The sequence below is a fragment of the Rhagoletis pomonella genome, unplaced genomic scaffold, assembly GCF_013731165.1.
Source record: "Rhagoletis pomonella isolate Grant_MI unplaced genomic scaffold, Rhpom_1.0 Rhpom_scaffold_00034, whole genome shotgun sequence".
In the NCBI taxonomy this organism is placed as follows: Eukaryota; Metazoa; Arthropoda; class Insecta; order Diptera; family Tephritidae; genus Rhagoletis; species Rhagoletis pomonella.
In genome coordinates this window covers 207,026-223,303 of record NW_023458588.1, presented here as the reverse complement: position 1 = coordinate 223,303, position 16,278 = coordinate 207,026, and the positions used below count along the sequence as shown (strand labels likewise).

The 16,278-nt window shown below is 39.1% G+C and overlaps 1 protein-coding gene across 1 annotated transcript in view; it reads right to left on the bottom strand.

Annotated features, from left to right (window-relative positions):
* The window catches only part of LOC118749696 (Down syndrome cell adhesion molecule-like protein Dscam2), a gene marked incomplete at its 3' end in the record, with an annotated part of 267,478 nt that overhangs the window by 80,350 nt on the left and 170,850 nt on the right, over window positions 1-16,278 (bottom strand). The window contains 1 exon segment of the mRNA XM_036484490.1: window positions 14,155-14,272. Within this exon segment, the coding sequence (XP_036340383.1) occupies window positions 14,155-14,272 (118 nt within the window).

Genomic DNA, 16,278 nt, shown 5'->3' with positions numbered 1-16,278 from the left:
CTAATTGCTTGTGGCCAGGGTGACAATTCACTTAAACCAACCAACCTACCATATGTTAATTAACACAGACAACTTTTTGGAAAAGATTACAAGAAAATTAATCTCGTTTAAGAAAAAATTTGATCATGAAATTTTTCTGAGAAAAAGTTTTATTTTTTTGTACTTCCCAAAAATATAAGTGTAAATGTGGAAAAGTGGAAATGTAGGTACTAACTGTTATATACAAAAATTATGAGCCAGAGATTTAATTACAATAGTTTCAAAAATGTCTCCTTGAAGAATTTGACTTAAAATTGGAAGTGTGAATGTATAGAAACAAAATGATGTGAATGAAATTTTACTAAAATTAACTCTAAAAAGCATTTAAATATGAAAGATACCACGAACTAGAATAATTTCTGTATTTGGCATCCATTTTTCTCCAGTCTATATGCGAAGATGGCGTATATATAAGTTATACTTTTCGGGTTCCGAATAAATAATAACACTACCTACTATGTAGGTTTGATATCTATTTTGATCGTAACTTTATTTGCTCCGCATATGCGGTAGTAACGAGTTAAGAGCCTGGCAAAAGACTGAATATTAGAATTAACACAAAGCTTACTCTACCCTACTTAATCCCAACTGTAGCAGAGACTGTAGTAGTTGCTATCTTTGGTGTTGTTGTTGTTCCAGCGACTGTAGTTTTAGGTGGATCGCCAATTCGCTATTGCTAGTGCTTTCGTCGTTGTTGTGGTTGCAGCGACTGCAGTTGCAGGTGGATCGCTACTCCGTTACTGCCGTTGTTTTCATTTTTGTCACGCGCATATTTGCAGACATAGCGTCAGCATTTTACATGAGAACGGAATGTTTCCCATGAGCGCGTTAGCAGGTGTTAACTACTCCCCCTGTAAAATTGAGCTGCCCCAGCTCCCCTTATAACTCTTTCTACTACAGCAGCGTTTTTGCGTCTCTGTTGCCATTTGTAAATGATGATTATTACAGCGGAGCCGACGGCGATGATTATAAGCAGGTAAAATGAAATCGACCATTGTGTCGACTATGCCCGAGTTATTTCTCGCAAGGCTGCGATGTGCTCCAGATTCTTTATGTTTCCAAGATGAAGATAGGGCAGGGATAACAGGGGAACGAGCTCCGTTATGTTCAGTATTTGGGCTGGTGCGGCTCTCGGGTAGGAGCGAACAGTTCTCTTCCAGTTCGTGTAGCTAATATTATTAATGTTGTTTTCTTTGAATGATATAAGGAAGGTACCTTTAATTTTTATTTGTGGAAAACTGTCTCCGCACACTTCAACTGCTTCATCGTTGACGATCACCAATCCATCGTCAATTTCCTCCAGAGGGGCAATGTGGTCAGGTGGTATGGACTTGCATGCAGCGGGTTGACGATTCAATAGGTTCAGTAGGCATGAGCTGGTTATGTTTGCAACTCGACAAATTGCTTTCGATGCCGTTTCTTTACAGTCATTTAGTTGGTGATGCTTGTTACTACATTCTGCTACCATAGTGGCTTCTAACATTAGCGTCTTCTTACTGTGAATAACTGGCCTGACTATAAGTTTGTTGCATATTTGGCTTATGATAGGGTATTTGATTATAAAATAAATATTCTCGTTATTTTGCAAGTTTTTCAGCTCTGAAGCCGTTAACATATCACTAATAGAAATATTGGTAGAGTGCCCTTTGGTAATGAGTTTATCAGATTCCTTATTATTTAACAAAATCGGATTTATTATTTGCAGTTTACCTAAAGTAACTGAATATATAATTTTCTCAAGCTCGTCTATAATGTGTCTATTTCTGGATGATGCAACTTCGAAAAGATGTTCGGTGTTAAGTTCACGTTTCTTCGTTAAGTTAAGTAACTTGTTAATGGTGTCAGTCATTTGATTTATTTTTATCTGAGTTTGGGTATTAATGAAAATCTGCCGATTATTAGATTCTATCAACGCCTCTTCTCGGGTAGATACTTGCGTAAAACATGAAAATCGGGGGTGACTGCAATGTATTTTAAAGCAGTACCCAAGAAATTGATACTTCTGGCATGGCGATGGTGAATATTTAGTGAATCCAGTAAACGTAGAATTTGGTCTGCGTCCAGTTGTAGTAGTTTCCTGATGTGTGATTGCGGAAATGAGTCTAGTAAGCTTTGTGTGTCTTTGGCAATAGTTTCGTAGTATGTCAGGTTTTGATGATGAATGAGGTAATCGTATTGGGAAAAAGTTGCCACTTCTCCGTTTAAAATCTCGATGTAAGCCGCGCTCGTGTAATTCAATATTTTTCCTTCCGACCCAATGGCCGCCATAATCAGAATCATTGCCAGAGGATGCTGGAAATAGGGAGAAAAAGGTAATCTAAGATTTGCTTTGTGAACTCGCTTGCCGTCAATTAGAACTGTTGTGCCTAAATCCTTAGCAACTATTTTCTCTAAATATAATTTAGTAAACTTATTGCCTATCCTCTTATTGGTTTTAACAAAGACTTTGTCACCCGGATGGTAAGATTTCGTCAGGCAGTTTCCGTTACGGCTTTTGAGGTTATTATGTTGTTTGCTTATTAATCTCTCTCGTATTTCATCATGGAATACTTGTACGGTGTGATGAATGATATCGATTGGTCGTTGCTTCGTCACAGAATGAATTGTCCTATTGTACTTGTAAGTGGAGAGTAGAATAAGGTCATTAGTGTCATTCAAGCCCTGGGTTAGCTTAATGCCGTGGCCTATTTCCGTGAGCGTGCTATGAAATCTCTCCACCTGACCATTTGTTGTACTATGGTGCGGCGGAGTTGTATAAATGGAAACATTGAAGTGGTCTTGCAATAAAGCCTTTATTGTGTTTGAGTTCAAAGATTTTTCGTTGTCGCAGATGAAGTATTTTGTGTCCTTGAAAAAATTCATGATTTGGATTATGGGCTCCTTCAAATCTATTATCGATCGGAATCGAGCGAACTATAGCAAACTTGGAGAACTTATCTATGCACGTTAGGTAGTATTTCTTGTCGGTTGAATAAATGTCTATGTGCAAAGTCTCGCCGGGCCTACTTGGAATGGGGGTTTCGCCTATTCCTGGATTGGGTGGATGTCGCTGATACTTTGCCTCTTTACATATTTTACATGAAGAAATAATGCCTTTTAAGATTTTAGAAATATTGGGAAAGTAGTAGTCCCTAAGAACTTGATTAATGTTTTCTTTCAGTGAACGGTGGGCTCTGTTATGCTCAGACTGCAAAATCTCTATCTGGTCGTCCTTGTTAAAAATGTCGGTTACTTGATGATTCGTGTAAACGAATTTGACTGAAGGGAAGCTTAAAATTATCTCGTTTTGAATTTTTCCTAGTACAGGAAGTTCACATAGCAATGCGTTGACCCTGTTAGGATTTACGCAACTTTTTATTAAGTTTGGGAGTCTTTCAAGTTTATTGAAAATTACGTGATGCCTGATCTGAGATTTGAAAAGAATTTTTGTAGTTAGGGATTCGTTGTCCCCATCTTCAATAATTATTTGGTTCCTGAAGAAATTAATGGGATTTTTGACTGTTTTAATCACCATTGTCGAGGATTCCTCACTATGAATAGTCTCATCAGATCGGCCTGTGCTTAGAGCATTGATATGTTGCCTCGACAGCGCGTCAGCGACTACATTCTCCTTTCCTGGTTTATAATGAAACCTAGGGGAGAATTCTTGTACAAATGATCTCCAACGTTTTAATTTTGAGTTCGGGTTCTTATCTGAAATTGAAAAGGTCAAGGGTTGGTGGTCAGTAAAAATGTTGAGGTCCCTTGCACCGTAAAGGTAGTTTCTGAGCTTTTGTAAAGCCCAAACAATGGCGAGTAATTCTCGCTCATTAGTGGCGTAATTCTCCCCGGTTTTTGTCAGTGTACGGGAAATCATAGTAGTGGGTCGGCCTCCTTGAGATAGAACTGCTCCTAGGGCATGAGAGGAGGCGTCCGTTGTTAAATCAAAAGGTTTTTGATAATCGGGGTAAAGAAGAAGCACATCCTCGGATGACAAAATGTCTTTTATTTTCTTGAGAGCACTGTAAGCTTCTTCATCGAATTCAATATTGGTTTTTTTTGAAAGTGTGGTGCTCACTGTCCCGTTTTCTCCTCGTAAGTATTTGGTTAGCGGTTTTGCTATTGATGCGTAATCCTTAATGAAACGCCGATAGTAACCTGATAACCCGAGGAAAGATCGCAACGCGCGAAGTGTCTGCGGAACCTCATAATTTACAATGTCCTGAACCTTATCTTTTGACGTTTTAATGCTGCTTTGGAAAACTACGAATCCGAGAAATTCTACCTCGGTTTTAAAGAATTGGGTCTTCTCTAATGAAACCATCATATTTGCTAATTATAATTTCTGAAAGACGCGGCTGACGTCGTGGAAGTGAGTTTCATAATCCTGGGAAAATACGATTATGTCATCAATGTAGACGTGACATGTTTTCCCTATTTCTTCCATCAGTACATCATCGATGGCACGCTGGAATACACTAGGGGCATTTTTCAGCCCAAACGGCAGTCTACAAAACTCGTACTTTCCGTTGTTTACGGAAAATGCTGTTTTCTCCCTGTCTTTTTCAGCTAATTTTATCTGGTGGAAACCAGATTTAAGGTCTATTGTCGTGAAAATTGAGGATTTACCCAAATTTGCTAATATAACGGAAGTGTCAGGGATAGGGTATCTATCATTGATGGTCTTTTCGTTGAGTTTTTTAAAGTCTCTGACCATTCGCATTTTCTTTTCACCAGATTCGGATAATCCTTTTTAGGGACTACCCATATAGGGCTATTGTATGGAGACCTGGAAGGTCTGATAATGCCATTTCGTAAAAGGTTATCAATTTCTTTATTTACGTATTCGGACGCTGTCATTGGGTAGGGATATGATTTCGAATACACTGCTTCATTGTCTGTTGTTATAATGGTTGCCACAATATTCGTATTGTAAGGAAGGGATTCCTCGGGGTTAGAGAAAACTGCAGCATACTTACTTTTCAGCTCGTCAATGTATGGTTTCAGTATAATATTGTTAACATCCTTACAGTGGAGATGTTGTAAATTTTCTGAACCAGTTTTGTGTGAAAGGACTCCTTTCTTAACGTCAAGGTTAGCACCGATTTTGCGTAAAAGGTCATAACCGATTATACCGTCGAATGTTTCAAGTGTGGACAGGAGGAAAAACTCAGAATTGGGTGTTAATAGTGCACTTCCGCGTAACGCGATTGGTGCCATGAATAGATTTCACTAAGAATTGAGATGTTAACGCTTTTACACCCTGCCAATCACAATCTCTTACATAGTTTTTAGAGTAGCAGGGACGTTACTCTAAAAAATTTATTTTATCGCTTGGGACCTCCGGTACCACGTCATCACGATTGTAAACTCCCTCGTCTGACACCTTTTCGTCATAAGCCTCAGAATCTGTGTAGGCTCCTTCAACGTCATCATTCGCGCACTGGTTTAGGGTATTGATTCGTTGTAACATATTGTAATTAAATTGGTCGCTACCGTGTGGTCTCTTTGCATTCGTGGCAGTGGCACTGGTTGGGAGCGGATTCCCAAATGGAGTCCTGCCTGAAGGGTAGGTCGGGCGATTACGAGAGAAGGGCAATGCTTGTTGTGTAGGATGCCTGAGCTTAGAAAGGCTGGGATCAATCTCCATAGGAGTAACTTTTTGTTGAGCCTGATCACTTGTTAATCTGCTAAAATGAGGGCTATTGGGAGTAGGATAGGACCTGATATTTGTTGGTCTGTTCACACGATTATCTGAATTTTTACTATCAGCAAAGTTTGAGGCGAATATGGATCGAGCCTGATTTGACTCCAATTCCTGTGCTAGAGCTAGCGCTGTTGGCATGTCTTTCGGTCTAGATGAAAACAAGATATCACATAATGGTCTGTTAAGACCGGATATGAAAACCCTGAGAGCGTCTTGACGATATTTAACCATCAATGAATCTATCACCTGTCGCTGGCTTCCATAAGTCATAAGAGTTCTGTTGGTTATGGCGGTCAATTTCTTTTCGACTTCGTCATAGAAGTCATTGATTGTCAGGCTTCCCTGACGGAGCATGGACATTTCCTGCTCAATAACGTGAATAGGTTTTTTATCCGCGTAAGAAAAGTCAAGTCGGGCTATAATAGCCTTAAAATTCAGAACAGTGTTAAACGAAGAGAGAACTGAATCAGCACGCCCGGTAACTTTGTTACGAATAATTGCCACGGCCTGTTAGTGTTTGCAACTCCCAGGATAGCATTCGAAAATTTTGTAAGCGGCAGGAGCCGCCTGACGCCACGATACGTATCTAGTCTGGTCTCTAGAAAATTCTGGCAATGACTTGACTACATCTAATGAAACGTTGCATTCAATATTGGAATCAAATGTAATTTCTTGGTACTCTTCCACTTTCGTCGGTGTCTCTATCCTTGAAAGTCTCTCCGTCATTTCGTCGATCACAGTCTGAAAATCTTTTTTAGTCTGTTCAGTAGCCACTCTTACGGCGGCACTGACCACTGCACGAAGTTGCATTTCATCCATATTTAAGTTTACAATTTATTACTTATATTTCTCAATTTAATTAACATATACAGCGAGCCTAAGTGCTTAGCTAGTTGGCTTCACAGACGATAAAGATTTTAATAAAATTCTAAATTCTTTAATTTGCAATTACAATTACTTTCCTATTAAAATTCACTTGCTTAATTTGTTTGGAGATCGGGCACTCAACTTACAAGCATTTTCTTATTCAATGTACGGTGTTCCCAGTTAATAGTCAGCGGTTAGCTGCTGCTGGTCCCTTGGCCGAGAAAGTTTGGCTGCTCCAGATGTCCGATCCTCTCGTCTTCAATAAAGTTTAGAATTGTTGGTGGGTCCGAAGCCACAACCACGTCACGATTTGTCCTTTAACGAGGATATTTTAAAACCGCGCGTGGCCCCACGTTGGGCGCCAGTTATACTTTTCGGGTTCCGAATAAATAATAACACTACCTACTATGTACGTTTGATATCTATTTTGATCGTAACTTTATTTGCTCCGCATATGCGGGAGTAACGAGCTAAGAGCCTGGCAAAATACTGAATATTAGAATTAACACAAAGCTTACTCTACCCTACTTAATCCCAACTGTAGCAGAGACTGTAGAAGTTGCTATCTTTGGTGTTGTTGTTGTTCCAGCGACTGTAGTTTTAGGTGGATCGCCAATTCGCTATTGCTAGTGCTTTCGTTGTTGTTGTGGTTGCAGCGACTGCAGTTGCAGGTGGATCGCTACTCCGTTACTGCCGTTGTTTTCATTTTTGTCACGCGCATATTTGCAGACATAGCGTCAGCATTTTACATGAGAACGGAATGTTTCTCATGAGAGCGTTAGCAGGTGTTAACTTATATCCTGGACTTGGGCTATCCTGAATATTTGAGTTTCTTAGAAGATTTTTTTTAAATCAACTCTGTGTACCCTACTCTTTTTCCTCTTTGCTTATGTTTTTCAATAACACAGCTACACTCCCACTACCTTTAATATTTTCCGCTAGTTTTTTCAGCGCGAAGAATAACGCCCTGTTCGGATGACGGCGATAAACGCGTGTTTACAACTGCACTTACTCCTTGCATTTTGCTCAAGGTCTTCATATGCTAACTCGCCTTAAAGGCGTCGAGTTATTTAGTGAGCTTAACATCGCGTTCCAGTTCACTCTTCCACTCGCACAATTAGGCCGTTATAAATCGCATTACATCGGCTTTTGTGAAGCAATTGGAGCGTGTATTCTTTGCACTATATTGACTTCGTCCCCTTCTCGCGGTTTTCACTGGCAATAAAGCAGCCATAAAGAATACGGCGCCCCATATTCGGAATAACAGGGGAGGAAAACTTGCGCTAGTATCGGATTTCGATATGAGTATATGTTTTTCGATACCTACTCAGTACTTGGTTCAAAAGTATCGATAACAAAACTACTTGGTATCGGTCAAAAAGTATCGAGTATGTACTTATATTTACTCGTATCGTTTCATCCCTAATTCAGTCTGGTTTAAGATTTGACGAGAGTAACACAATGCTTTGCCATTGAATATTTCTATTCGTAATTTCAGCGCAATTTCAGTAATTTCAGTAAATCCAATTTTAATTTTGAACGAATTTTAGAAGATCCCTGATTTCGACGCATCTAAGGTCTTCCAAGTTGTCGAAGAACTGCCTACCGAGAGTGGAGAGTCTTCGCCTGGATAGAGCAGGGCACTGGCACAACGGTTTTAAACTACGCAGCACCATTGTGGTCGCCGGGGACTAGTAGGACGCAGTAGACGAAGCTACAGACGGTACAAAACACAGCATTTAGGGCAGGGACCGGATGCCTCCTGATGTCACCAGAACACCACCTCCACGATGAGGCGAAAATGCTCCCAATTAGGGAGCACAACACGATTCTCTGCAAGCAGTTTCTGGTTAAGAGCCACAGATGTGGCCACCCAAAAAGACAGCTGCTTGCAGAGGAGTCCTCGCCGAGGCACGTCAGAAGGCATCTATATGAACTGACGGACGAAGTCCAGAAGTTCATTAAGCAGCCTCTGGACCCGTCAGCTCACAGACAGGCCCTGAACGGCATTCACGGGGATGCCGCCTCGAGTTATGGAGACTCAAACCCTGTGTATGCCATTCTAGGCACACAAACACCGGACATTGACGCGACGGAGCTCCATCTGCCTCGGAAGACCAGAACAACAATAGCCCAACTTCGCTCTGGCTACTGCAGCAGGCTAAACTCGTACCTGAGTAGGCTAAATGCGGATGTGCCGAACGAATGTGCGGCATGCGGAGAGACCTCTCACGACTCGAAACATCTCTTCGCATGCCCGGAAAACCCCACAACCCTAACGGCGACGTCCCTGTGGACCGACCCCCCATAGAGGCTGCACGCTTCTTGGTGCTGCCGTTAGTGAAACTCGACGACAACGACTGAGATATCAGCCGATCTGGGCTCGGCTGTTGTAGCCGCTACAACAACAACAACAGGTGCAGAATCGTTTCCTTCTCCTCTTCAGCTTGACAACTTTTACATAAGTCATGTAAACCTAAGCCAAGTCGATAGGCGTGCTTGCCAATTAGTTAGTGTCCTGTTATGACAGATACTAATAATCCAATATTGGGCTTATTACGACTCAGTAGTAGGCCAGTGCGTTTGGCGCTGAGCACCGCCCACAATTGTTTGGCAGTTTTGCTGGTGATTTCGTCCTGCCACCTGTCGTTCGCTACTTTAGTAAACCTCTCGGAGATAAGTAGCTTACAAGTTTGCAAGGGTATTCCTAATTATGTATTTATTTATTTATTTGGTCTACAGAAAAATGTTTTCTTAGGCACTCCGCACATTACGCGCCTAATCTTAGTAGAGTAATCGTTTCGACATGCCGAAACGAATGAATGACGACTCCACTTCTGCACACTACCACGCGCTGCATAAGCCCTTGAGGCACACACATACCACACATTATATATTTTCTGGCCGTTCTTTCTCAATGATCACTTCCGCTAATATTTCTGCAGTAAAATATTGCATAAAGGTTTATAGTTTAGTACAACTAGCACGAATTTTAGCACAAAATCATTAATTCTCAATTATTTCCTATTGAAGTGACAAATAATTTTTATTTCCAACACAAAAAAGTAAACAAATGACGATTTCGAAACAGCAAGCGCCTAACAATGTTGGGCGCTTCGATTCATGAAGCTTTTATGATTAGGCGAAAACATGATTATGAATTGTAATGTACAGATCATCATTCAAATATATGTGTTCGTAATAAAAGCTTCATACTTTATTATGCCGAAACGATTACACTGCTATGATTAGGCACTTAATATGCGGATTGCCTTACAGACAAATGGGTATAGAACATTTAGATACATAGTATTTTGTAATAATAATAATAATAATAATAACAGCATAAAATAGCAGGTTTGGTAGAGGCCTAGTCTTCAGCCTACTTTTATGTGCGGCGGGCGGAAAGACCTAGTTTCCGCTCCGCCCTGCGGACAGGATTTGATCAAGGTCGGTAAGGCCGGGTTTCAGAAGACATTACTTTGTGTGTGGCAGGCGGAAAGCTCTGGTTTCCGCTCCGCGCTATGAACAAGCTGATGCACATAGTCGGAAAGAACGAGTTTCCAATCCATGTTCCCGAAGTCATTACTTTGAATATGTGGCAGGCGGAAAGCTCTAGTTTCCGCTCCGCACTGTGGACAAGCTGTTCAGCATGGTCGGAAAGAACAAGTTTCCGATCCATGTTCCCGAAGTCATTATTTTGAGTGTGGCAGGCGGAAAGCTCTAGCTTCACCTCCGCGCTGTGGAGAAGCTGTTGATCATGGTCGGAAAGGCCGAGATTCCGATCCATGCTCGTATTGAATACGCGGTCGCGAGAATAAACGAAGCCGATTACAGTTGTACTAAGCAGTCATAGATATTGTGTAAGTTATCGTTCCCGGTTAAAGATATTAATTTTTTAGTTACAAAAAAGCGATTCACGTTTACATTTACCTCATAAACTGAACAAAAATACAGTTCACCAGCTGAACGATAAGGTGCAATGTAAGGGTTTACATGTTATTATTCAAAATCTCAAGTAAGGTTTTCTTAATGGTAAAATGTGAGTCGGAGGTGTCAAAATAGTCGTAATGCTTATTGAAGTCCTGGCATAGGCAACGAAAAGCATCATGCATTTCAAAATTTGTTCTACAAATAGTTAGCTTAATGGGCTTGTAATGTCTAGAAGACCTAGAAGGAATTCAAAACGTGATCTGGTTCAGTAGAAAGGGACTATTGACCATCCCGTTCAAGATCTTAATCATGAACAAAACCCCGAGCATCTCTCTACGGCCGTGCAGCGTTGGCAAATTTATGAGCTTCAAGCGGCTTTTGTACGGTGGGAGATTTAATGTCGAATCTCAAGGCAAATTATTTAATGCGAATAATAAGAATTGTTTCTGTACCGACTCGAGTCTGTCAGAGTGCGTTTGATATCTAGGGTTCCATACGACGGACCTGTATTCTAAGATCGGTCTGACTAGGGAGGTGAAGAGAGCTTTAGTGACACAAGGATCTCTGAATTCTTTAGCCCAACGTTTGATGAAAGCCAAGACGCCCTTGGCTCTATTAACACAAGAGTTTACATGGGACTTGAATTCAAGCTTAGAGTCCATGGTTACGCCTAGATCGATGAAATTAGTTACCTGATCAATACTATGTTCACAAATGCGGTAGCTATATGATTGAAAGGATTTTCTAGAGAAACACATAAATTTACACTTTTGCAAGTTAAGAGACATAGAATTTACTTCGCACCATTTAAACACATTACTAAGGTCCACCTGTAATTGTTTCCTGTCTCCTGGGGCACCAATGAACTTAAATAACTTAACGTCGTCTGCGTACATTAAGCAATTCGAATACTTCAAAATATTTGGAAGATCGTTGATGAATAAAATAAACAGCTACCTTGAGGTACAACTGAGTTGAACATTTTTTAAAGATAACCCTCTGTTAAAGATAACCCTCTGTCAATTAAATAAGAAGAAAGCCAGCGCAGCCGGATTGGAGGGAAACCAATTTCATCAAGTTTGTATATTAGAGTTGAATGAGATACTTTATCAAAAGCCTTGCTGAAATCAGTGTAAATGACGTCAGTTTGATAATTACTTTTGAAACCATTGTTCACATTTGTAGTGAATTCAAGAAGGTTTGATACAGTGGATTTACCTTTACAAAAGCCGTGTTCTGATACATCGATAACGGGTGTTATGAAATAAGATAGTTCTTCCGTAACGATTTCTTCAAATAATTTAGGAATTGCACACAGCTTAGCGATTCCCCTATAATTCGCAATATTCGACCTGCTTCCATTTTTATAAAGCGGCAAGATATACGACTCCTTCCACAAAGAGAGGAAAACTCCTTGCTTTAGAGAAGCATTGAAGATGTTTGTTAATGGCTTATATAGATAATCAGCACAACTTATTAGGACACAGGAGGGAATACCATCCGGGCCACTTAGAAAAGAATTTTTTAAATTATTCAAATGAAGGAGAACATTGTCAGCGGAGATTGAAGGAATACGGATGTAGTCAAATTGTGGGAGTGGAAAAGGATAGCTAGAAGTTTTTTTCATTTGGTTCGACAGAATAGTTCGATTCAAAATAATTTGCAAACATATCAGCAATCATATCATCATCTAATTTCAGTTTTGAGGGAAACCCATTTATTTTACGTTTTGAGTTAACAAAATGATAAAATGACTTGGGATTAGAAACGATGTTAATGCGAGTTTTATTAATGTAATTCCTGTAACATTTTCTGTTTAAGGCATTGTATTTATGACGAAGGATGGAGTACGCGGCGTAGTGAGAAGACAGGCCTGATTTTTTATAAAGTTTAAATGATTTAGTTTTCTGATTTTTTAAATGCTTTAGCTCTGAGTTAAACCACAATGAGTTACAAGGTCCGGTATTTTCTTTAACAAGAGGAATGAGTTTACTGAATATATTATTCAAGATTTTACTAAAGTGTAAGGGACTGTTCTCAACTTCCCCATCGTACTCGGGCCAGATTATTTCAGATATAGGTATTTTAAGCTTGTCGTAGTTAGCGTATTTGAAAGAATATCGCCGACCTTTCGGCTTTCTAGTTTCAGGACAATAACATGAATCGTAGGATGGTGCCAAGGACAACTCAAGGGTGATAAGGGTCTAACTTAAGGATCGCCGCGTATTATAGTGCATTTATCATCAATAAACGCTAAATCAAGACATATACCTAAGTTGTGTAACTGAATTAATCTGATATAGACCAAGATCGGAAAGTTCGTTAAGAAATTGATTAAGTACATCCCGAGAAGAATTTGGCACCAGAATTCCATCCACCGAATCCCAGGAAACACACGCTAGATTGAAACCACCCAGCAGAACAATGGAGTCGGAAGGCTTGACCATGGCAAATAAAGAGAGCAATAACGAATGTCTGTTTCAAGTAAACCGAAGGGTTAGAGTTTGGTGGAATATAAATTGCAACAAGAAAAACACTACTTGAGGGGCACCATATTTTAGCACAGAGGAATTCAACATCATCTGAACCTGTGAACACAAGTTTTTCATAGGAAAAGGCGGTCTGAACAGCTATTAAAACACCCCCACCTTTTCTATCTAAGCGATCATTTCTAAATATTTCACACTTACTACACAATATTTCACTATTAAACACATTCGGTTTTAGCCAAGTTTCAGTAAAAACCAAAATTTCATAATTTAAATCAAAAGACTTTAAGCAGAGAACTATATACGTTCTCTGGTGTAACATTTAAATTATTTTTCACAATCGGCTCCGCGATTGAATAATGCTCGTACAGCATCGAAATGATTATTTTCTACTGCTAAAAGAAGTGGCGTATTGCCAAATTCATCTTTGCAATTAATATCAGTACCGCGGTCAAGCAGTGGAAGATAGCGTTACATCATTTATTTTCAGCCATAGACGGGATTTGAAATCATGTCTGGTAAGTTCGTTGTCTCGCGCCTACGACTTGCGCCTTAGCCCGCTTGGCCAACTGTGCAACTGATAGGGATAGAATGTATTAACACTAATAAGCCGAGTGCTCGAGTCGGAAAGTAAGTAGACGGTACGCATGCGCAGACAGCGTAGTTGTCTCACTTGCTCTCACACAGAGGCTGTGTGAGGAAATTATTTAATCCTGGCGATCCTAATCAGGATAATGAGATAAATTTATGAAATTATTATATTGTCGCTGATTCTTGATAAGTGTACAAAGTTTGAATTAAATCTGTCCGTTTAAAGTGGGTCAAAATCGAGTCCAAAGGAGTCGGTTACAAACATACATACATACAAACATACAGGTGAAGCTAATAAAAGGGTGTTAAAAAAGATTACAGCAGGTCCCATGACTTCGTATTTATATTTGGTTCAGGCACATTGTGTACTTAAAGCGTTTTCCGATTCTTTGCTAGAACGTTGAATGTGTTTTTGGCGTTTGTGTGAGCAGAGAATGTGTGTGTCCAGATATGTAGTCAACATTTTGAACTTAACGTGCACATTTTCACATGCAATTGTTATATCGTTTTTTAGGGTTTTTGGTTTGTGATAAAAATTGCAGTACTGACCTGTCCGAAAGCGTTGCTGGCCTGGCAGATATAAATCCCGGTATCCTGGCGGTAAGTATGGGAAATTCCCAATTCCGACACCATACCATCGTCCAGCACCTGATCACGAATCGTGTACCTGGAATGTAAATAAATATATTCATAAGTTTAATTGAAATATCGGAGTTTTCGTATTTCTTAAATTTACCATAATACGAGTAGCGGGTGTAATTTTAGTCCGATTTGAATAATTTTCAACAAATTGCTTTTCCGTACCAAGGTTTATTAGGTGCACCGTGTTTGGCAGAAATTGATAAACCCATTAACGACATACACTTTTGTGGTCATAAGTGTGCGGTGCCACGCCCATTATCCAAAAATTTATAATATTCTAATTTGTTGATAAGTGGTTATTGTAATCATTGATTTTAAATGAACTAGCTCGAGTAGTTGCTGATTTATCGCAGTTTTCGTGTTTCTGAACCATTTTACTCCACATACTAATTTTCAACAATTTGTATCTAATGTTTACAGAAATATCGCAGTTTTTGCATTTTTCGAAAATGGAACTGGGCGTGGTTACAGTCTGATTTCGCCCATTTTCAAAACCAACCAACCTCGGATAAAAAGTAATCTACATACCAAATTTCGTTGAATTCAATTTTTGCTCGAGTTATGGTTTACACGGACAGACGGACGGACGGACTGACAGACAGACATGGCTTAATCGACTTCTCATTTCATTTTGATCATTTGTGTATACATTTGCCCATATCTATCTCGATTCGTTTTGGCTGTTACAAACAACCGTTATGCGAACAAAGTTAATATACCCTTGTAAGGGAGTGTCAAAACTCTTTTATTATTGAATCATGACTCGGCCCACATTGTACATATATTGTTTTAGTATGTACATATATTATTTACATTTCAGACGAGGGATGAAAAATGGAAATCTCAAATTGTACCTAATATCATAAATAAATGCACCTAAATGAGACTGCTTGTACCTAAAAAAGTTACATCATTCGTTGCAGTTTTTTTTTCTATTAATTTGTTTTTTAAATATGAATACAAAAGGTGGATATACTTTAAAGCTGATTATTTTTATTTTAACTGAGATTATAGCTGCATATAGACTAATATAGTCTAATGGGAATCGGGGAAGCTTTGTTTTTGTCCAATTTGGACTACTGAAAAATATTGGCGAAAAGTCAAAAAATACACTTTTCGAAGTTTACTTTTTTATTCAACTTTTTGTAAAATAATAGGGAAAGTCTGCTAATTTGTCCGAATTCCTTAAATAGGTGCAGCAAGTCTTGAAAAAATAATGGGAATTGCGGTAAGTAAATTCGAGAGCATTTTAAATACATTTCCCGAAATCGAATAGCGAATATGTGTCAAATTGCTCAACTACAGAAAATATGAAATTTGAAGAATTCCTAGACAGAGTATGGGTGAATAAAATTAATAGAAAAGTTAAAAATGTTATCATATGCGTGGAACATTAGCTTTTATGGTTTCAATAGATTAACAACGCATTACAACAATTATAAAGGTAGATTGTTTGTAGATTTCAAACCGCCATTCGAGAGGGGAGTACGTCGGTCTAGGTGACAATGTGGTTGTATGGAAGAAAATACATAGTCAAAATTTCGAATATAAATATTATAACAAGAATTACGAATTTGGGGATAGCGAAGTAAAGTGTTAATTTTTCGCAGTGGTACATAATATGATTTTGTTAATTTCTTCCTTTTCACCACTTTTTTTGGAATTGTGTATTCTACCTACAAGTAAATATATTAGCACAGGAAAAATAAAAAAATAAAAATATAAATTAATCTGATCAAAAGATGATTGTACCTGAAATCTAGGGATTGTACCTAACGTACCTTTAGGTCAGTAAACGGTAGCTTCGTACTAGGGATGTTGCGAATGCGGATGCGGATGTTTAAAAGGTAACATCCGCGGATGCGGATGTCAAGTAGTTTTAAGAAATAATTTAGGTAAGTAAATTAAGTGATTTACTGGTACTGTTTTAACTGAAAAGGCGACTGAAAATCTCACAAACAACAAAAATGAGTAAAGGGCAAAAACACTTGTCAGCCGAGGTCGAGTGGTTTGTGTGAAATCAAGGCACAC